Below are 22,728 nucleotides of genomic sequence, written 5' to 3' on the forward strand. Positions count from 1 at the left end.
AAAAATACAATGAGTACATCCTTTTCAAGAATGAGTGTAAGGCACAGTATCTTAAAGGCAAATCTTATTGTGTTTCATTTAATACTTTTAGTTTAATTGTTATGTTTAATGAAAAGCTGCCGGTCTCAGGGCACAATCATAAAGTTTTATTCACAAACAAGCCACTCCTTCACTCCCCATTTCTGTCTCTTGCTCTATAGTGATGGCCATTCCTGTCACAGTAAACAACAGTCATTTTCAACAGTGATGGAAAATCCACTACTGTTGACAGCAAATTGAATTTTGAGCTGTGAGTTACAGCCTGGCGGCAGATGAAAACATCATGTATTAATCTGTTATTGTCATCATAAATGCATTCGGTCTCACCACAGAAAACACAGAGCAAAATAGTAAATGCAAAGATAAAACTGCTTTGAGAATCAATGTGAAAGAGCAGATTTTCACAGTCCACACAATTCTGTTATTTCTTACTAATGAGATGCACCTCATTCATTTACAGCACATTTGAGATCAGTCAGAAACCCTTTAGGTTTGTGTATCTGTGACACCTCTGTGTCTGTCTCTGGACTAAACATCCTGTAGCTCTCAAATCATAAGGAAAGACACTATGCAACATTTTCGCTTTACAGAAAAACAGGGAAGACAGTGAGATTTGATACATGTACAATTCCATATTTAAAATAAATATAATGTATATGTATAGACCGTTTCATCGGACGCGCGTGTCTTACCACCAGTTAACTTCGGGTTTGTGTTTGGCTGGTGTCTAATAATATAGATATGTATATATATATAACTATTTATATTTAATTTAATTATGTTCCTATATTATTATTTATTGTATAATTATTGCATTAAATAAACGATTTGTTGAATTTTGTTGTATGTTCATTCTATTAAATAAAGAATTTGTTGAATGGGTCCTGCAGTTTTGTGCCATTTAAACAAACAGTTTAAAGACAAGTTCAGCCAAGTAACGGTTCTTCTCGGTTTCTTTTGATTGCTATCAGACATCATCTACAGCCATTCTATTGTTTGTAAATGTGTACCGGAAGGTAAGGTGGACTCACAAATGTGCGCATGCGCAGTAACGTTTGTATATGTTGTCAAGATGAAACCGTTTATGTATTCATTTACCATTTGCAATTATTTAGAGTCCTTTTTTATTTTTAACCTGGAAATTTGTTTAGGTTTATGGCATAAAATGAGGAACAAATATTTGCTTTTGACATCACTAACCATATTAATTTCTTATAAAGGGGAGGAGGAGAGGAAGATTTTCTTGTTTTCAAAAGCACAACAGATATCGTGAAGCTTGAGGGCATTTTAATTTAATTTTGCTCAAATTGTTATTTCATTGCAATACATTTATTATGCATATGTTGTATCATGCAAGAATGCAAAACAGTAACACTAGTGTATAGCCGGTTTCAATGAAAGCAACAGAAATAAATGTTATGTGGCCCAAACTCATCTTCCAGTAGACCTTCGCAAAGTAGCGATAACAACGATGGTATACATTTACCATTTAAATATGTTTAACCATTTATAATTGCATTAAAACACGTTTTTTTACAAATTTATGTACACCAATAACTATCAAAAACCTTAGCAGTATTCCAGTGGCTACAAAGGTGTCCGCCATAACTTCTCTCGTATTACCTACCCATTCTCAAATAAGCCATCTGATAAGAATCAGCGATTTAATCATCCCTTGTGCCCTTACAAATGCTCCCCTGTCTGAAAAAAAATCTGTTTGAGCGTGCTCCTGTCTTGTCCTTAATTAGACTATAAAACATTGCTGACCTCTACAAAAGACTTCCATCCATCAAATGGACCAAAATAAATGTGACATTGGTCAAAAGAAAACAGGATCATTCACGAACAGAATGACTAATGTATGAATCCTGGAATACAGACAGAGCTTGGGCTATCTTTAGAGAATCCTCTACAATGACACTGTTGCAAGAATTGATCACATTTTGATACTGCACATAATGCTGTAACTAGAGAGAAGTACAGCCTGAAGCAAAACCGAAATTACTAAAGGATATACACTTTCTTTCCTATTGCTGTTATTGATTAAATGCTGTACATGTGTCTGTGTGTACTGTGTGTATTCATCACTGTGTGGGGAAAGATAGAAATACCAGTAGATTTTGCGAGGACATTTTTCAGGTCCCGTGAGGCAAAACGGCTTAAAAATCATACAGAATTATATTTATTTAAAATATAAGAATGCAGATATGTTTGATTATTAGGTTTAGGTGTTGGGGTACGGTTAGGGGATAGAATAAATCATAAGCCTGATATATAATCCCCATAAAATGTTTGTGTGTCTGTGTGTGTGTGAGTGTGAGTGTGTGTGTGTATGGAGGTTCAGACTCCAGCAGCATCATTAACACAAAGCATTAATTATCCTAACATTTTACTTGAGGACAGACAATCATTCCTTGATACTTGAAGTGTTGCTTGTTATAAATCTGTGTACTTAGTGTCATAAGTCTGCATCATACTGAGTGGGTTTTTGTCTTTAAGATAACCCAATGGGATGTTGCTTGGCTAAATGGTTTATTAATTGCACTGCCACAGCAGAACATTAGTACAAGCCCCTCACACTGACATCAAATGCATTGTTTTATGGTGCTACTTGAAGATATGTTGATCTTTATTCTTGGGTCGAAATATACTTAGCACTTGCATTAAATTAGCATGAATGTTCACCGATTTGATAATAAACATGATGACAAATATATATATATATATATATTTATATATATTAAAGCAACTGGATTGCAATAGTGATCAAGTGCATTCTGGGTCTCTGTTGTCTAGTGTGCGTCTGACATGTTGTCATTGTGAGGCAGGGGCGATTTTAGGGTTAGAGCTTTAGGGGTGCTGAGCACCCAATGAGCCCCACTGCCACCACCCCCCCCTCTTTTCACACAAAAACAAAAAATGTATCTACTGAAAAATAACTTAATCATTTTAACATTGATTCAACTAACTCCAAAATCCAGATTTTCTTTTTAGACACCTTTTTTGAGACCATTTTTTGCAGAACAGTACTCCTTGCATGGCAATCCCTTTAAAGTAAGAACGTTAGAACAGAGCCGTTTTAACTAACTAAACCTAAAATACTGAATGAGTGGTCGCTAACACATGCAAACAAGGTTTGAGACCTTTTTAGGACACCAGCTTAATTGTGAGAGTTCACACAGACAGCCCCCTGTGACAAACACAAAACCTTCTTCACACAGCTTTTCCTGACCCTTAACTCCATATTCCTCCTTATCAACAGTCATCAGATTGGTTAGATTAGATCTTTATTGTCATTGAACAAAGTAACAGGTACTTGGACAACAAAATGTAATTCATATTCTGTAAATTATTTACAAATGACCATCTCTAACATATCTGGCCGCACGCCAGTCTGAACTTTCATAAACCAATATAAGTCATCAATAAATAAAATAAATAAAAAAAGAAGGTAAAACCAAAAAGTCCAAAATATCCAGATAATTTACAGAGGTCTTGAAAATACTTAGAAAGTAAAGATATAAAAAAGAAATAGAGGGAAATCTTTAAAGTACTTCCCCTGAATCCCCATATTTGCTCTACTTTGGGAGAGTTAATCTATGTCGTCGCACTTTGAGGCTGGCAAACCTGTCAATGACCCTTTGGGGTTCAATTATTTCAAGCAACTCCTTCTCAATAGACATCACAGGTGCTGGAGTCTGCTTTGGCCTGTGGTCCTCCTGAGCCATGTATGGAGCCGACGCAAGTCACTAAAAGACTTTCAGTGAAGGGAACACGAATCTGAACCGTACCAGCCTCACTCTTGCGCTTCAGAAAGAATCACTTCCTCTGACACTCTGGTCCAAACGCCAGGGCGATCATGTTTCCATGACGACTGACCAGAAAAGACGCACGTGACGTCATGTTTACATGACTCCAGACTGTTAAAATGAGTATCAAATGAACGATAAACTTTAACAACAGAGTCACAGGTCCGCAGTTTAGTTGTTTTTGTTTCACGCTCTAGCAGTTAATAAACAGAACTGAATGCGTCTCGCGGAATAACATATTAACCGGCGCTACTTCTTTCCGTTTATGACTATAGACTAAAATAGTCCGAAAATAAACACTTGTTATAGGTGTACCAAGGTGATTCAGGATACTGACTCCAGTGCTCACCGATATGGTTTCGGAATCGGAACAACTCTATGTAAAAGGAAAGAAGTGTGAGACAGCTTTGGAGTAACTTAGTTGATTCACAACACTACATAAAGGGTTCTCACTCCGTGTGTGTTTCGCGCTGGATGACGCTCGCGCTGAGCGGTGCAGGTACAGAGGAGAAGTAGAAGAAGAGAAGAGGATGACACCATTTGCTAAGCGGGGATGTTTCATTTCATCCTTAACACATACATTTTAAACAAAAAACTACGGAGTATGTTTTGCACATTATTTATCCTTGTAAAAGACGATTTTTCTTTTAGAATAACAACATTTCTTACTCCAAGTTTTAGGGGTGCTGAGCTTCATTTTAGGGGTGCTGAAGCACCCTTAAAAAGGGGCTAGCTACGCCCATGTTGTGAGGTGAAGGATATTTTGCGGCTTACCGAGACTGATCCAATCCAGTGCATCTCAGCTCACAGAGAAACTGGCACCTGTTGGGAGGATAAACATCATTTCAGATATAGATTTAGAGGTACAGTCAGTATAAAATGCACTAAATGATCAACAGGCGATGAGTGAGACTACAGTACGAATCAAAACAAACTTACAGAACATCCGCATGCACGATTAACAAATGGATTGCAAACAGTTTGACAAAGCATGTGTTACTATCAAAAAAGTAAACCGATTTGTGGGGCAGGACAAAAGCTGTCGGAGAAAATCATGATTTGCGAGCAACCATCTTTTTTCACCGTTTCTGGTTAAAAAGCTTAGTTTAGCTGGGTCAGGTATTAAATATAAGTTTTAGCTTCTTTTAAAAGATGGATTGTTAATAGTTTTTTTAGTAAGTCATTTTTGTTGACGCTAGTTAACTTTATTAGCGGATTTAGAGGGCCGAGGCATTTAGTTGGGGTTAGTGGGGGCAGGTTTACTTTTTGAAGTATAAATAACTTAATTTATGACTGGCATTCGCAACATTAGAGTTATTATTAGGGTTACCTGCTTAATGTCTAGTCATCCTTTCGGTGTCTTAAAACGCATCAGCATTCAGTTCTAATAGTCACAAAGAAAAGTTCAAGTCTCTTTGGGGCCTCAGTGATGCTGATATTTAAAAGCATTGCTATTACAACACCAATGCAGCCTCCTGATGTGCATTAACATAAATAGCAGAAGAATATACTGTAGGTACTGTAGCAAAGATCAAGCATTTTAACTGGATCCCATTCTCCCATGTGAGTCAATTTAAGCCACAAGCGGGCTGTACACCAAGGGCTGTAGAACAGTTTATTGTAATGTGGGGACGTTCTTACCTCCTCAATCTCCATATCATTCTCAGAGTGACGCTAGCGCAGGCACGTCGATCAGAATTTTTGTTTAATAAGCTGAAGCTTAAAGAGTGTGTTAAAAAAGATTCAATTTATTGAGCTAAACAGTTGATGTCCATTAACATGTTAAACATTTTATTGACTAATCAAGAGTCAATGAACAATTTAGAGCTTATGTTAAAAATTATTTAACAAAGTTTAATTGTATTAATGTAGCTTATCTATTATTACACAAAATGACTTGACAACGTCTAGACGGTTTCTTTTTGTTGCTTTTCTTCGTTAACTATATATATATATATATATATATATATATATATATATATATATATATATATATATATATATTTATTTATTTATATAGAAAAACACATATTAGCCATTTTCTCAGCTAAAACAGGCATTTAGTGCAAGACAAGTACGTACCTAGCTAATTTTACAAAAATGATGAAATCTTTATTAACAAATTATAGCAACACAAGTTTAACAATTATAATCACCTATTTAGTGATGCCTGCACAAGGCGCTTTACATCATTTTTATTACATTTTTTATGTACAAATACAAGCTACACACAAAGCAAAGCACTTGTATGTGGCTACTTACATAGTCAACCCAATACTGATATCAAAATTAAATATACAAACTCATTTAACATCATCAAATCAAAATGTATTAAGAAAGATGTTATGTACAATGTGAGTTTCTTCACTGTTGCCTTGACATTTTTGCTTTTGACATACAGTGTGTACTGTTGCTAATTCCATGCTTTACATTGTGGGGGGCAAACAATGGAAAACTAAAGATAGGAGCATTCCATTACAAAAGCAATTTTAAAAATGATCAGCATTAAACTTTTGACCAATGTTTGTCATCTTACAAAGAAGTCCACCATTTCAGATAAAAAAGAAGGGTTCGGTAAGGTGTATTCTGGGTTTGAGGTGACTTTAAAACATGATTGACCTATCAGAACTGCCTTTTTAGATTATTTAGTAAATTAGGTTGCCATTATGGGGAGGTCACATGATCTGGAGCACCTTTAATATCTACCATAGGGGTGATCTCTGTAGCCCCCTCGAGTGACTCTTGATGCTGGCGCTTTGAGGTTAGGCCGGGATGATATCCAGTCCTCTTCTGCTAAAACAGGGGTGATTAAACAGGAAAAGCTCATTTTAACTGGGTTCGTAACAAAAAATAATGAATTTAAAGTTTTTCTGAGGTTGAGGAAGCAGGTGATATAAAACAAATGATGTGTTGATACTTTGAAAAGAGTGTAGCTTCTTTAAATGGCTGAAAGAGGATGATGTGACAATTCATCTGGGAATATCCTGAGGCTGTAATTTCAAGTGACATTAGCCTTTGTTTTCGTTTGGTTTAAGAATGGCAAAATAAAAAATGAGGACAAACAGTTATCAGTTTACAAATGACGTACGGCCTAAAAGTCTGAGACCACTATTATGTTAATGCAGCCAACAAAACATTGTGTGTAGTGAAAACTAAATAATGAACATTTCATATTTGTTTTGTATGAGGTACAATGAATTACATTATACTGCTTTTTGCCATAAATTTGTTATTATCCTAGTGCTTTTTGTTTATTTCAAGATTTAAATTTTGAATCCTACCCTAGCTTTTTAATGTGATCTTAGACTTTTAGACTCCTATGCAAGGTTGTGCATGTTCGGCTTGGCCCACTTCCGTGAATTGAAGAAAAATACGCAATGACACAATGCCCTAATTATCGGTTACCAAAGGCAAAGCAGATGAGGCATGAACTCCTGCCTGAGCTAACAGTATGACCCCACTGTCATTTAAATACAGTATGTGTTGGAAGCCGATGCACCATTAGGTTCTCCAAATGTGATCGCTGGGCCATTGAAGAAACAATCAGTCTGCCTTCAGGGCAAAGAACCCCAACCCTCATTGCTTCTAATGACCGTTTCTTTTACACCATACAGAGAGAAAAGAGGAAAAACCATTAGACTTCATGCCAGAACTCCTTATATTACAGTATTCTGTGTAATGAGCACTGCCAGACCAGCAACCCTCCCTCGAACAAATTACATTTAAAAGGTTTTCCCCTTCACTTTGAAAGCTGGAAGGCCACAACAACTTATTCTTCTTCTAATGGCGCAACAAACGCAACCTTTCGCGACGTTACGAAATCTTGGTGTCTTGTCAAAAAGTGGCAAAATATCAAACCGCTCCTGTTCACGCAGCAAAGCGTCGCTGCACAATTTGCCATGCTGCAAAATGAATGAGCGGGCATGTCTACAATGGGAAACTGGCATCGGTAGAAAACAACATTCCATGCCAAGAACAGAGGGAATCCTGTATCAAATGTAATCCAGCGAGGGCACATGTTCAAACGGTAAAGTAATGGCTGAAAGGCCATTCTTACTCTCTTGGTGGGCATCAGCAATGCCTCCAGCTCTCTGTTGGCTTTGGTCCACGATTTCAAGTGCATCTCAAACCCAGCCCGGGGGCACACTAGTAAGGTAAGATGGCAGCTGCTGTGCCATGGGCCTGGGTGATTTAACAACTGGCAAATGCCACTAGCTGTTTTTTCTTACCTTTTAGCTGTGAAACATTTAACAGCAATATGATAAATGAATGAAGCAAAAGAGGTTTCTTACTGGTGTGGGCAATGTACCATGACCTGCCTGTTACATGAACTACTGCTGTGTTTAAAGGATGATTCCTATCTAAAATGTTTATGACTGGACATTTTCATGTGCGTAAAGAGGAAAATCGAGGCTGTCATGTTGCTACAAAAGGACTGTAAATGAGATCCTTACCGTAATTGTTGTAAGTGTCGTCATTATTTCCGTGTCCGTATTCATAATACTCTGAAACACTGTCACATGGGAAGAAACATTTTCACCTATTTCTACAATTTATTTTTGAGTAAATTCTCAATAAGTACTGTGACAAAATGCGAGTCAAATAATAACGGGAATAAATACCTTTTTGACTGGTTGCTGTAACTGTCATCATAGGCCTCATAACTCTGGTCATCATATTCCCCATCATAACCATCATCATATCCCTGAAATCATAAAAACACAGCAGAATAATTACAGATTCAGTCGCCGGAGGACCGAATCAGTCTCAAACCAGCCTTCTAATTGTTTAGGGTTGAAAAATCAATGTTTAATTACACAGCAAAGGATTTCTCTAATAAATATACTCCCAGAGTGGAGGTCTAGCACAGCTGAATCATGTCCAACAGAAAATATTGATCAACGAGTAAAGCGACAATTGTCTCATTTGCCATGTCTGAAGACAAGGAGATAATGCCGGGATCGATATAGTATTACTGACAAAAGAAACAATAAACAGATTAAAACTTCATCATGAGTCTCGGGCAATTCTACATAACTGGAGTCATCTGTATGCTTTTTCTTTTATAGAGCTGTCGCTATTGGTATGAGCAATAATATTGTATAGCACATACAATGTGCAGTGCGTACAAAGCAACAGTAAGACTCAAGTACAGAAAGTACTATCAAATATTCAAAACTGACCATTTTTCCCTGATGGAAATACGGCACCACATTCACTTTGGTATAACAGCACCTGCATAATGACTTTATAATGAGCTGCACGGCAGGAGCACAGATCCTTACTGCTATAAGTCCCTATGAACTGGCCTCATTCTGCACTTTCTTTATTACATTCTTTTGCTTTTGTTTATTTCACAGCGATGGACACGATTTGAGTGGTGCAGACAAAGGACACAATGTAAAAAGGATTTGTTGTTTTAACTTAAATGAAGTTGCCCTAAAAGGTCAATTCAACTAAAATATATTAGTTAACATAAAATGTTTGCATCAAATTCACGTAATAACTAATTAAGGCAGCTGGGTAACAATGTTTTAAGATAAAACAACAAACCAATTTTTACACTGCACTATACTTCTGGGAAGAATTTACAGGGATAGTTCACAGAAGAACATAATTTTATTTACCCTCATGTCTTTTAAAACATGTATATGGCTCTTTCTTCTGAACACAAAGAGGATATTTTGAGACATGACCATACAGTAGAAGCCAATGGGAGTCAGCGTGTTTGGTTACTCATTGAAATAATTAGAAATTAAACTTCGACCCTGGAGTGTTATTGGAGGTTCTTACATAAATACTTTTATAATACATAATACTTATATGTTTAAAAACATAAGTCACATATATAAAATATTAATAAATGCGTAAAACATATCAACTTCATATAATATTTATTAAGGAACATTTTTCTTTAATTTAGGATTTTTTTCTTTCACTTTCACACACTCAAAACCGTGACAGTGAAGTGCAGATCTACTTAAAACAAAGAATATTGACATATTAATTGTAAATATATAACAAGAATTGAGTACTGCTGGTACCACTTATTTTAGCAGTAATAAAACTCACTGTAAAAATAAACACAAAATATATGCCATTTAGGTATAATACAAGCTGAAATAAGTTTAAATTTCCCACTGGATCACTGTATAATGTTATTCAAACCTGTGGCAACATTCAATGCATTAATAAATACTATTGCCCTATGTTATAATGTCTTATTAATAAAAGTATGGCTTTTCCCCCAATAAACTATTAGTTTATTGCTTATTAATAGTTATTAAGGTATTTGTTAGGTTAAGCTATTGGGTAGGATTAGGGATGTAGAATATGGTCATGCAGAATATGTGCTTTTTAAGTACTGATAAACAGCCAATATGCAAATAATAGGCATGCTTATAACAACTAGTTAATAGTGAGAATTGCCCCCCATACTGAAGTGTTACCCATCAGGCGTATGTCTAAAAATGGACACTTTGTCATGTACCTGAACGGGGCATATGATCAAATATGATTTTTTATATCATTTTTCAGCAACACTAATTTCTGGAAGTCTTATGCAAACAACATCTATCTCAACATTAAACATACATATTATATTCAACCATATAAGGTTAGTTTCATTAACTTATCATTGTTCTGTTTCGATGATATTTACGTATTTGTGGGAGTAGGTAGGAGCGCAGTTCCATGTTTCACGTATTCCGAAATTACGCAATTACCTGATTGGTCACATGCCATGATGTCACTACTTTTAACATAGACTGATCTATAAAGGTTGTTTGCACATGAAGTCATGGCACTGTGCGAAGTGCCAATTGAGGGCAGGAAGTGATTTTCTCCATAGGAATTCACATTAAACAAACTCAAAAACTTGTGTTTTGCATCGTTTTTGACTGTTTAAATCCTTCAAACCATGAAAGGTTTTTTTTTATTGTGTAGCAAAAGTTGATATTCATGAAGGGGGAAAATGCGAGTATCGACTGAGAAACGTGGATAAAAGTCGTTAAATATAGGCACTCTGAGTTTGTGAAAGTGAATTCATGTGGAGGAAAATCACTCGATGCCTCGCGCGTCATAAAAACCATGTGACTGCACATGACCTATTGATTGACTGGAAAACATCCATGGGCTTACACAAGCTCACAGAGAGGCATGGAAACGCTGTTTGTGCTTGGTCGATAAAATTACCAAATCTAGTAATTTGCCCGATAAAGGGTTAAAACCGAATCGCTTTAACTCTCTACTGGACAAACTCCTAATGAATCATTAGAGAAAACAGGCACTGTTTCTATTTTTGAGTTCAGATAGATTAACTGAAGACACTTGCCTTATTTAATTAGGCCTAATCTGTCAGAAAACCTGGGCAAGCAAAGGAAGGCATTTTAATTCTTTCGTTCCCCTCACCATTAAAATTCCGCACAACATTCTGGTTTCATGAGTATGAAGAAGGATTAGAGTATATTAAAGTTAAGGATTATGCCGGGGATTAAGTTGTTCAGGAGATCTAACACAGAAGTTTCCTTCCATTACTTTCAACTCCGAGTAATGAGGTCAGAGAGCTGTCCTTTCCCACTAATTGACCAGTTTGTTAACATTGCCTCTGGATAGAGTGCTACGAATACCTTAAGCGGCAGAGTATGAAGAGCCAGCATATTTCTCTCTTTAATGGAATATTGCAGAACATGTCAATCACACTAGCATCAGCTCTCAGAGGGAACGCGTTTTAGCATTGAGAGGTAGTTCGTGACATACTCATTTAATAGGGTCATTCCATCAAGAGCAGAATGAATGCTTTCCTTTTAGCACTTACAGAAATGAGTGATGCATCGCTTTTGTCGGCTCGGGTGTGAAGTGAACTTTAAAAGGAATGCCTATATTCAAAAAGAATGTGTTAATTTTCGTGGCCAAACATCTTATATAAGCAAAATATGAAAACAGAATATCTCTCAGTAAAAGCGCGCATTCATGTTTTTTTTACTGTACACAACAAAGCAAATCCTGGTTGTGTTTCAACTTTTTCAAAGAAATAGTGGTTTTATCAACGCAACATTATGTACCAGGGTATCACTTACTATAATAATGGTGTGCTGTGTGAAAGGTCCTCGTGTCTGACCTGTTTGACATTAACATGCACTTACAAACCACTGCACATAAGTCGAGCAGGCTCTAGTTAATGGTGCTTGATCGTTACATTTCAACACTCATTTGAAAGAGCAATTAACTGGTCATATTGAGCCGGCTAACAGGAAATAAATCAAGTGCTAGAGAGCCCAGCATAGAGTAATTAATATAGCAGACAGCCAAAGGTCTTCAATACTCAACTTCATTATCAATTGACAACCACCAACACCTCTTGACAGTGACTGATCTGTGTGGTGGGCAGCAGCTGAATATGTTTCCACACTAGAGAATAGAAACGGAAATGGATGCTTGAAAATCTTATTGTCTGTGGTTCCGTCTGGTTATTGAGTGAAGCCTCTTTGTCTAGAATGCTTGGTCTATACCGATTTTTCAGAGCTAATAATTTCGGCTTGAAGTATGAGCAAACATGGGCTTAGAGCCAGAGAGGGTGTCTGATAAATACTGACCTACAGCATCCAATAAGTCGTATATCTATTTAATGGCCCATTCTGATTCGTGCAAAAACAGAAGGATTCATAACTCTTTAAAATATAATCAAAATAAGATTCAGGGCTTCTCAAATGCACATAACTTTGATTTAAAGAGGGATAACAGAAAACTGCATTAAACTGTTTAGTGACCAATAGGTTTAGATTGTGAGATACATTCAATATTCTGTTCACTCTGTACAATAAAATAATGACAAATAAACACCACTTTGCAACCTCAAGGGATTGAAAAAAATAGAGCTACATTTAGGTCATTCGATCATTTGATTTTGAGCCATTCTGGTGTAAACGTTGATGTCCAAATTCACTCTCTGGTAATAAATAGTTATTACAGTTTCTACCAAAATTGTACTTATTGGTCATTTTTAATGTTGAATATGTAGGGAACTAATCAAGCGTTCAGGAGCGCAACATTTCAATGCTGAAGTGAAAAGATTTTTAAAAGCCTTTGCCTCTGGCACATGATATCACAAATAATTAAATTAAGCAAATTATGGTCTGTGTGTCAGGTTTTATTTTTCACCTCAGCAAAAGGGATGTTGCTCCTTAACAACAGGAGATGCAGATAATTGTCTATTCATATAAAATGACGGCACATAGAAAATGTTATCTATGAAAATATTTCTTAGACCACATTCTTGAATGGCAAGAAATGACAAGCAGTACAAAGTGAATGCGATGATAAAAATGTGTCCATGCATAAACTGTGATAAACTAGGACTGTTCGACAATCAACAACAACAATGTAAAAAGTTAGAAGCACTTGTTACATAAACTTTTACATTCGCCCAAATAAAATAACAAATTCAGTGACCTGAAGACAGGCAAGTAAGCTATTACTTCTAACCTTCAGATGGGTTTCCTCTGAAATCCACTTTGCATTTGCAAATCATGTTGCAATAAATTTTAATAGGGGTTATTTCATGCATGACAAGTAGCTGTGCTAGCCGTAGCAACTGTTTCCCTGATCCACTAAGCGGTGAATTTACCACAGACTATACAATACAAAGCCTATCATTTGCATGTTTGAAACCTGTAATCCAGACCATATCCTCTTATTTTCACAGAAAAAAAAACATATTTTTAACTGTTCTGCTCAGTGTAGACAGGAGCCCTAAATCTCAGATCTGAAATATGCGGGCCTTCAGGCATTCCACATGCCTCTCAGTGAGCAGAAAATTATGAAACTGCTTCTTGAGGTATGTGTCGTACATCTGTTTTATTAAACGAGGGAGTTCTGCATGAAGAATTTCATTTTTTAATAGTTAGTTCACCTGAGAAATGTCAAGTCAGCGGTGTAGGAGAGCCCATTGTTAAAAAACAATTAGAGCAGTGCTGAGAGCCATCTTTTGAAATACTGCCAGTGAGCATTTGTAACATTTCTATTCTCAATCTTGAGACTCTCGGCTCTAAGCGTGTGAAGTGTATGTGTGATTCTGTGTATCTGAGCGTGAGTTTAAAAGAATAACACTGACACCATCCAAGACACTCAAGGCCTTCTTTCACATTGACCCTGTTCATTTATTTAATGAGCTGCTTGTGACCTCAGGATGTATTCTTTATATTTTTTAATTTATTCACACGCGCACACAATCTTTTGGTTTATTTCTTATTTGGAGAAAACGAGGTCTATTATGAGAATGCGAGTACTCAGGAAACTTTTTTGTTAAAAGAACATTTGTGACCCTGCACCATAAAACCAGTCTTAAAGATTGGGTAACACACTCAGTTTCTGTCAATCTCATATTAATCTTGAGTACCTATACAGTAGTATTGCATACGTCGTATCTTTGAAGAGTATTTAGTTTGATCAAATTTATAAAAAAGAAATACAGCTGGAAAAAAGACGAGCTGCTGGAGGCAGGCAGGCAGGGGGACGGAACTACAGCACGAGCACACAATACATCATCGCATTATCCCTTCGTGATTTTTACATTATGCACGTACGCGTCGATTGCCAACAAAACACAGACACATGACTTAGTTTGACTTATTCCAGACTTATAAAAAACATCTGAAACTGAAAGTGCTGGGGATTGTATCAAGTATAGAAATACTACGTTCTTTTTATAATACCTTTTTAAAAGGTTGATGATGTTAAGCATGAGAAGCTCGAACATTTAACAGTGTAAAGAAGTCAGAATGCATGAAATAGCATGTTACCCCATCTTTATGTAGCGTGTGTATATTTGTGGCAATAGCCAATAACACATTGTGTAGGTCAAATTTATAGATTTTTATTTTATGGCAAAAATCTTAAGGATATTAAGTAAAGATCATGGGATCCATGAAGATATCTTGTATATTTTCCCACCGTAAATATATCAACATTTATTTTTCGTGAATGGATACAGCAAAAGCACGAGCAAAAATGGCTAGAAACCCACCTACACCTTCACTCTCTGCTGTCCGGTCTTTAGGAATTACCCACTCAAGTTTTTATATGTAAAACAAACCTGTTTCTTCTTAGCAACGGCCTGCTAAAGTGCCTCTAATGGACAACTTTAAAAGCAACTTTCTTTGCTTCGGATTACAAAGTTTCAAATAGTTCCCAATATTGTCCTATCCGAACAAACCACAATGAAAAGCTTATTTATTCAATCTCAATAAAAATAATTGACCCTTATGACTGGTTTTGTGGTCCAGGGTCACGTTTTATAATGTTCTTATTTGTCCATTTACGAGGATACCGCAATAAACTGTGGTTGAATTTGTATATTTACAAGGTCAATAACGTTGATTGAACAAAAACCAGGCACATGACCTGTTTCTACATCTCAGATGCCGAATACAGTTTTTTGGGGACTGTACAAAACTCTTAAATGTTTAATAATGCAGACACTTACTGGTTGTATGTTCTTAAACAAAATAATAGCATCACATTGTTTCACACTTTATAGTTTTGTGAAGATAATTCAAAGCAAGCACAGCAAAAGCTTATGCTCAGGTTAACAGCAGCATCGCCAACATCTTAAATGTGAAACATTGTTTAAGTGATAATGTGCAGTGAACAGATGAATGCAGTGGGAAAAACACTAAACTTACTGTACAGTACAGTACACAAAAAATAAAAATAAAAGCATAATTTCCCCCAGTACGCCAACATATAAGAAAAAGGTGAATTACAAATCAATGAGCAGCTTTGAAAATCCATCCATCCATCCATCCATTTTCTTCCGCTTTATCCGTGGTCGGGTCGCGGGGGCAGCAGTCTAAGTAGAGATGCCCAGACATCCCTCACCCTAGACACTTCCTCTAGCTCTTCCGGGGGGACACCGAGGCGTTCCCAGACCAGCTGGGAGACATAGTCCCACCAGCATGTCCTAGGTCTTCCCCGGGGAAGGCGTCCAGGAGGCATCCGGAACAGATGCCCAAGCCACCTCAGCTGACCCCTCTCGATGTGGAGGAGCAGCGGCTCTACTCCGAGCTCCTCCCGGGTGACCAAGCTTTCTTTTTATTCCAGCCGCTTCACACTCGGCTGTAAACCGTCCCAGTGCATGCTGACGGTCCTGGCTTGAAGGGGCCAACACGACAACATCATCTGCAAATAGCAGAGACGAAATCGTGTGGTCCCCAAACCTGACACCCTCCGGCCCCTGGCTGCGCCTAGAAATTCTGTCCATAAAAATTACGAACAGAACCGGCGACAAAGGGCAGCCCTGCCGGAGTCTGACATGCACTGGGAACAAGTCTGACTTACTGCCGGCAATGCGAACCAAGCTCCTGCTTCGGTCGTACAGGGACCTGACAGCCCTTAGCAAAGGACCACCGTCCCCATACTCCCGAAGCACCCTCCACAGGATGCCGCGAGGGACACAGTCGAATGCCTTCTCCAAATCCACAAAACACATGTGGATTGGTTGGGCAAACTCCCATGAACCCTCCAGCACTCTGTAGAGGGGGTAGAGCTGGTCCAGCGTTCCAAGTCCTGGACGAAAACCACACTGTTCCTCCTGAATCCGAGGTTCTACTATCGGCCGTATTCTCCTTTCCAGTACCCTGGCATAGACTTTCCCGGGGAGCCTGAGAAGTGTGATCCCCCTGTAGTTGGAACACACCCTCCGGTCCCCCTTCTTAAAAAGAGGGACCACCACCCCGGTTTGACATTCCAGAGGCACTGTCCCCAACCGCCACGCAATGCTGCAGAGGCGTGTCAGCCAAGACAGCCCCACAACATCCAGAGACTTGAGGTACTCAGGGCGAATCTCATCCACCCCCGTAGCCTTGCCACTGAGGAGTTTCTTGACTACCTCATTGACTTCGGCTTGGGTGATGGACGAGTCCACCTCTGAGCCCTCGGCCTCTGCTTCCTCAGTGGAAGACGTGACGGTGGGATTGAGGAGATCCTCGAAGTACTCCTTCCACCGTCCGACGACATCCCCTGTTGAGGTCAACAGCTTCCCACCTCCACTGTAAACAGCGTTGGTAGGGCACTGTTTCCCTCTCCGGACGGTTTGCCAGAATCTCTTCGCGGCCGGTCGATAGTCCTTCTCCATGGCCTCACCAAACTCCTCCCAGGCCCGAGTTTTTGCCTCCACAACCACCCGGGCAGCAGTCCGCTTGGCCTGCCGGTACCCGTCAGCTGCCTCAGGAATTCCACAAGCAACCAGGCCCGATAGGACTCCTTCTTCAGCTTGACGGTTTCCCTTTCACGTGTACTGATGGACACCCTTATGCTTGAACATGGTGTTCGTTATAGACAAACTGTGATTAGCACAGAAGTACAATAACTGAACACTGCTCGGGTTCAGATCAGGGGGGCCGTTCCTCCCAATCACGCCCCTACAGGTGTCACTGTTGTTGCCCACATGGGCGTTGAAGTCCCCCAGTAGGACGATGGAGTCCCCGATCGGAGCACTTTCCAGCACCCCTCCCAGAGACTCCAAGAAGGTCGGGTACTCTGCACTGCCGTTCGGCCCGTAGGCACAAACAACAGTGAGAGACCTAACCCGACCCGTAGGCGCAGGGAAACGACCCTCTTGTTCACCGGGGTAAACTCCAACACATGGCGGGAGAGCTGGGGGGCTATAAGCAAACCCACACCAGCCCGCCGCCTCTCACCATGGGCAACTCCAGAGTGATGAAGTGTCCATCCTCTCTCGAGGAGTGTGGTTCCAGAGCCCAAGCCATGCGTAGAGGTGATCCCGACTATCTCTAGTCGTAACCTCTCAACCTCACGCACCATCTCAGGCTCCTTCCCCGCCAGCGAGGTGACGTTCCACGTCCCTAGAACTAGCTCCGTGTCCAGGGATCGGGCTGTCGAGGCACTCTCCTTCGATCCACTATGCACGACCCCCTATGGTCCCTCCCGCACGTGGTGAGCCCACGGAAGGCGGTCCAACGTCGCTCCTTCGGGCTGAGCCTGGCCGGACCCCGTGGGAAAAGGCCGGTCACCAGGCGCTCGCATACGAGCACCGACCCCGGGCCTGGCTCCAGGGTGGTGCCCCGGCAGCGCCATACCGGGCGACATCACGGTCCTTGATTTATTAAGCATCATAAGGGATTTTTTAACCACTCTTTGTCTGACCCGTCGCATAGGACCTGTTTGCCTTGGGAGACCCTACCAGGGGCATATAGCCCCAGACAACATAGCTCCTAGGGTCACTCGGGTACTCAAACCCCTCCACCATGTTAAGGTGGCGGTTCAAGGAAGGGAGCTTCAACGGGAAAATATTAGTCTAAAAATGCTCATTTGGTTTCTGTTTAGTTTTCTTCATGGCCGCATTCAGAAGTCTGTTTATGTTGTGTGAAGGAAAGGGGCAGCAGCTCAACCATAGAGGAGTGTCAAAGCGGTTTGTAGAAAGTGAAGAGCCTTTTGAGAGAGCACTTGTGATGTCTGAGTAGAGCTGTTATGCTGAGAGGGAGCGGCATTCTGGCACGACACGGCTGATGTACACAAGAGCTGTGATTAACTGCATTCAAATCCCCAACAACAAAAAGAGCAGAGCATCGCCACTCTATGTAGAGAGCATTCATGTGTCTCCTTAAAAATCTTAAACCTGGATAGCAAGCTGTGTTATATGGGTATTTTTAAATACTCTCTCTCTAGATATTCTATGCTTGAGCTCATCTATATCCTCTTTCTCGGTTGCATTATCCCGGTGAATCATTCATAAAGAATACAACAAGTAGTACATGTAATACTGAAAGGAATAGTTCACCCAAAAATGAAAATTCTGTCTTCATTTACGCACCCCCAAGTTGTTCCATGCCTACACAGATTTCGTTGTTATGTATAAGACAAGGAAGATATTTTAAGGAATGTGGAAAACTAAACAATTCTAGGGCACCATTGACTACCAAAGTAGATTTTGTCCCGCTATAGTAGTCAATAGTGCCACAGAATTGTTTTCACAGAAGTGCCACATTCTTCCACATGTTTTTTTGTGTTCAGCCAATATCATCGCGTGCGTTTGGTCAAGTTTTGGCACTCTCTGATCACATTATATTGTATTTTAACGCAACTGAATGCTATTTTCACATATCATATGTTCTGTTGTCAGACATAAAACGAGTATAAAATATTGATTGAACACGACCCAATAACACATCTTGTTTAATCCAACACACTGTTACTTTTACTGCTGCTAAAATCCTTATTTATAAAGGCAACATCGTCTGTCAAAATCACCATATATTTACATTGAAGAGCGGATATACACGTGGTGATTTTGGCTATATTACTTGCTTGTCTCATGCAGCGTAGCCTTTGTGGCGGTTGCTCTCATCAACGTGTTGTTGTGTTATGAGCTCTTTTTTATTTTAAATGCGAGTGATAGTTTTATTGTTGCGTATAGCAGAGACAATTCGGCGCATATTCTGAAATATGAGAGAATACACTGTTGCTGTTATACAGAGTTACAACTACAGAACCATAGTACAGAACATACGTAGACCTCACCGTAGAGGGCGAGAGCCGGCAGACATACTCACACCAAGCACATAGAGAAAGGGTGTGCAGTAAACTCTGCTAATCTTTCGTTAAGTCATGATAAACCTCGATCAGCCGTCTTCTCGGTCAATAACATCTGTGACTGTTGACGTTTAGGCGGAAAGGCAAGTACACGGAGGAACGCATATTGAAAACACTGCCACATTTTAATTCATTCATGTGAGAGAGAGGCGCCGTCGAGGCGCTGCACGCTACATGAGAGAGAGAGATCTAAAATGAATTAAGTTGTTTTAAATAGTAAAATAAAAATGCAAATAGGAATCATGAAACATTTATTCATGACGGCCTGTGTTGATAGTGTGGCCGTGACGAATAAATCAATATGGGAAACAGACAACACAATGATATGTTATTATGAGAAGTAGCCTATAAATCTTTTTTGGCTCAATTTGAAACTACTACTTGCACAAATTAGACTATGGCGGGACCCCATAGTTTAATGAATGAATCACAAACACTGGTTCAGCAGAACAACACCATTGATACAGGCTTGGAAAACCTTAATGAGAATGAGTAGGTGAAGACCGAATTTAAATGTTTGGGTGAACTATCCCTTTAAGGTTTTAGAGATCTCTTTCACATTTAGCAAGGTCCTTTCCATTTAATTCTGAACAGTAATACAGACAACAAAAGCATATTTTGTGCATTGAATAAGAGGACGATGTTAATCATGCTGAAGAATCCAATAAAGTGTTATCTTTAAAAAAATATATATAAATGGTATATGGTACACAGCAGTTTCTGGGCAAATGTACAAAATTAGACACAATTTTCTTGAAACAAAGCGACTAATATATTCAGGAACTTGTGAATAAGGAAGAAATCCCACAGGATAGGCAAGGCCATTTTTTGAAACTGCTCATTTCTTAGTCCACCTTCCTCCACCTGCAAACCCCAGACCCAATTACTCACAGAAAAATGTCCACGTTTCCGAAGTGTCGGGTAATACAGAGGCTCCCCAGCAGAACTCAATTCACATTGGTAATGAGTCTGTACTCTAACATTTCCCCATGCAGACAGACCAATCTACCACGGCGCTGCACATATAGGACTTCTGCATTAGGCGAGAGCTCAGTGGGAATCGAATCCATGAGGTATTGCTTTTTTCATTCAGTTGGAGTTTGACGTTCACTCAGGTGAGAATTGTCAAAAATAACCTTGGGCACACCTGAGAGCAAAACGTGTGAAATGTGTAGGTTTTATTCTTTTTTATGAATGGTTAAAAGTTTATTTTAATCATAAACCACTTTGATTGTATTACTCATATTTATAATAATGTGCATCTCCAAATATCTATATTCCCAATGCTATTATTCTGCTTTTGTAACACAAGGCTGTTCTTTATGTCAACATGTGGAAAAACACTGTAGGGTTTTCAGTCTGTCAGAATGTGTTCTGACTGCACTGATTCATTCTGCCTTGGTATATAGAAAAAAAGCTATTCCTGTGAGGATTTGTATTTATTAAACTCAGCTGATTTTATTTAAGGTCTCATAAACCTTTCTCCTAGTTTTATTTACTTTCATTTTTACAAACAAACTAATCAAGTTTTATATTTAAAGTTTTTTTTAACAAATACATCATTGTGAACTTACGTAATCCTCATATGTTTTGTGCGTGACCTGCACAGGGGGTCTGTATCCAGGGGTCCCTGGAGTTCCTCTGGCCCGGGGTGCAGACACTCCTCTAGTGGGTGTAGGGACGGAGGTACGTGTACCCACAGTTCCTCTGGGTGCTGCTGCTCCTCGTCCTGGTGGAGCTGCAACTCCTCGACCTCTAAAGATAAACAAGCAAAGATGATAAATTGTAGTACAATAGTTCTTATATATTATAAAAACATACAGAAAATAAAGCATCAGTATATCAGGACAAAATTAAGGTAGGCAAAGCAGAGACTCTCAATTTCTCTGAAATCTGTATCTTTATAAATTCTGTTAATGTTTATACATCGCTTGTGTTATCTTATTTAACATGTTAGAAGTAACACAAAACGTGTTGTCCCAAGAAATAACACAGATATGGCAACTGGCTTTAGAGTAAAAAACGATTTCTCTACTTTATTTTTAAAATCCAGGTCTTCGTTATTATTTGCATTATTGTTATAATAATTTTTTCATAATGATTATACAATTTACAAAAAGAATTACATCATCTTGTTCTCCATGCTAACCCAAAACAAAACTATATTTACATTCTACTGTAACAGAGACTAACATAATATCTTAAATAAAGCACAATATTGATAGTACCAATGAATGTGTAGACATAAGAAAAAAACATATAGCCTGTCCATGATTGTTTGATATTACTGGAATACAAAAATTCTGTGGAATAACACATTTCTGTGATGTAACCTGGCCCACTAAAAGCTTTATGCAGAGGCCACAATATGTAAATGTGGTGCAGCACACTTCTAGTGTTTACATTGAAAGATTAGCATTTGGTGTGAAGTCATTCTCTGCAGTGCTATAACAGCGAGCTGCAGTTAGCCTGTGTTGTTATCTCCAAGAGTCCATTAAAGCCCTGTGAACCATAATACCAGTGACACAATAAGGTTAGACAGCTGAGTTTTCAAAGATATTGCAATCTTCAACTCTGTTCACAATTCTGCTCTGGTTACACGCTGTCCCGTACAGCGAAGCACATTGTTATAGCCTTCAAAAACCAGATTTAGAACATATTGTTACCCAGGCATTCGGTTTGATGAGGTACGGCTCTCAGCTGGGATTAGTGTTCAACACCTTTCCAATCCTGTATCTCTGAGTCCACGTTTGTTTCACTGCCATGTGCAGGCTTTTTTTTTAGGACAATGGAGAAATGCCTAGCTGCACCTTTCTGGTGGAATGCGGAGGTGAAGTTGTCTGTTTCAGGTTTAATTTCTGACCTGGTTGCAGTTGCAAAACGACAGATGGACTTGGCAGCGCCGGTGAATGGCAGATGTTTCGGTCAGCAGAGATCTACATTCCATCCATCCATATCCAAAGACACTACAGAGACTAATGTCCTCATCAGTGTTGTTTTTCCAAGCTGATTTGCAGTAATGACTTCTCAGGGCACCGCAAGGACCACATCAAGGGGACGTGGGAATTTAAAGCTTTATCCGTAAGCAATGGCGAACGATAAGATCGGATTTTTAATCCGTTACCTGGGGTAGCGCAAGCTGTCGCTGTTGTGAGGGAACGCTACAGGGATCTGTAAAGGTTTAAACATGCCCAAGCAAGTGGAATTTATGAAATAAACATTAAAGTGGGAGAACACAGTGTAAATAATGTATGATGATGTAGGTGATGCT

The 22,728-nt window shown here is 39.1% G+C and overlaps 1 protein-coding gene across 4 annotated transcripts in view; it reads right to left on the reverse strand.

Annotated features, from left to right (window-relative positions):
• Positions 1-5,942: 5,942 nt before the first annotated feature.
• Positions 5,943-22,728, reverse strand: part of khdrbs2 (KH domain containing, RNA binding, signal transduction associated 2) — a 51,793-nt gene continuing 35,007 nt past the window's right edge. For 2 of the 4 annotated variants that reach the window (XM_079473653.1, XM_079473655.1), the window contains 4 exons: positions 21,032-21,212; positions 8,471-8,553; positions 8,303-8,361; positions 5,943-6,638 (listed from right to left, as the gene is read on the reverse strand). In XM_079473653.1, coding sequence (XP_079329779.1) covers positions 6,544-6,638; positions 8,303-8,361; positions 8,471-8,553; positions 21,032-21,212 — 418 coding nt within the window. In that variant the 3' untranslated portion in view covers positions 5,943-6,543. Of the gene's footprint in view, positions 6,642-8,302; positions 8,362-8,470; positions 8,554-21,031; positions 21,213-22,728 lie in introns of all 4 variants that reach the window. The other 2 variants (XM_079473652.1, XM_079473654.1) reach the window with 1 other exon arrangement.

This window comes from Barbatula barbatula (genome assembly GCF_947034865.1).
Source record: "Barbatula barbatula genome assembly, chromosome: 14".
NCBI classification, from domain to species: domain Eukaryota; kingdom Metazoa; phylum Chordata; class Actinopteri; order Cypriniformes; family Nemacheilidae; genus Barbatula; species Barbatula barbatula.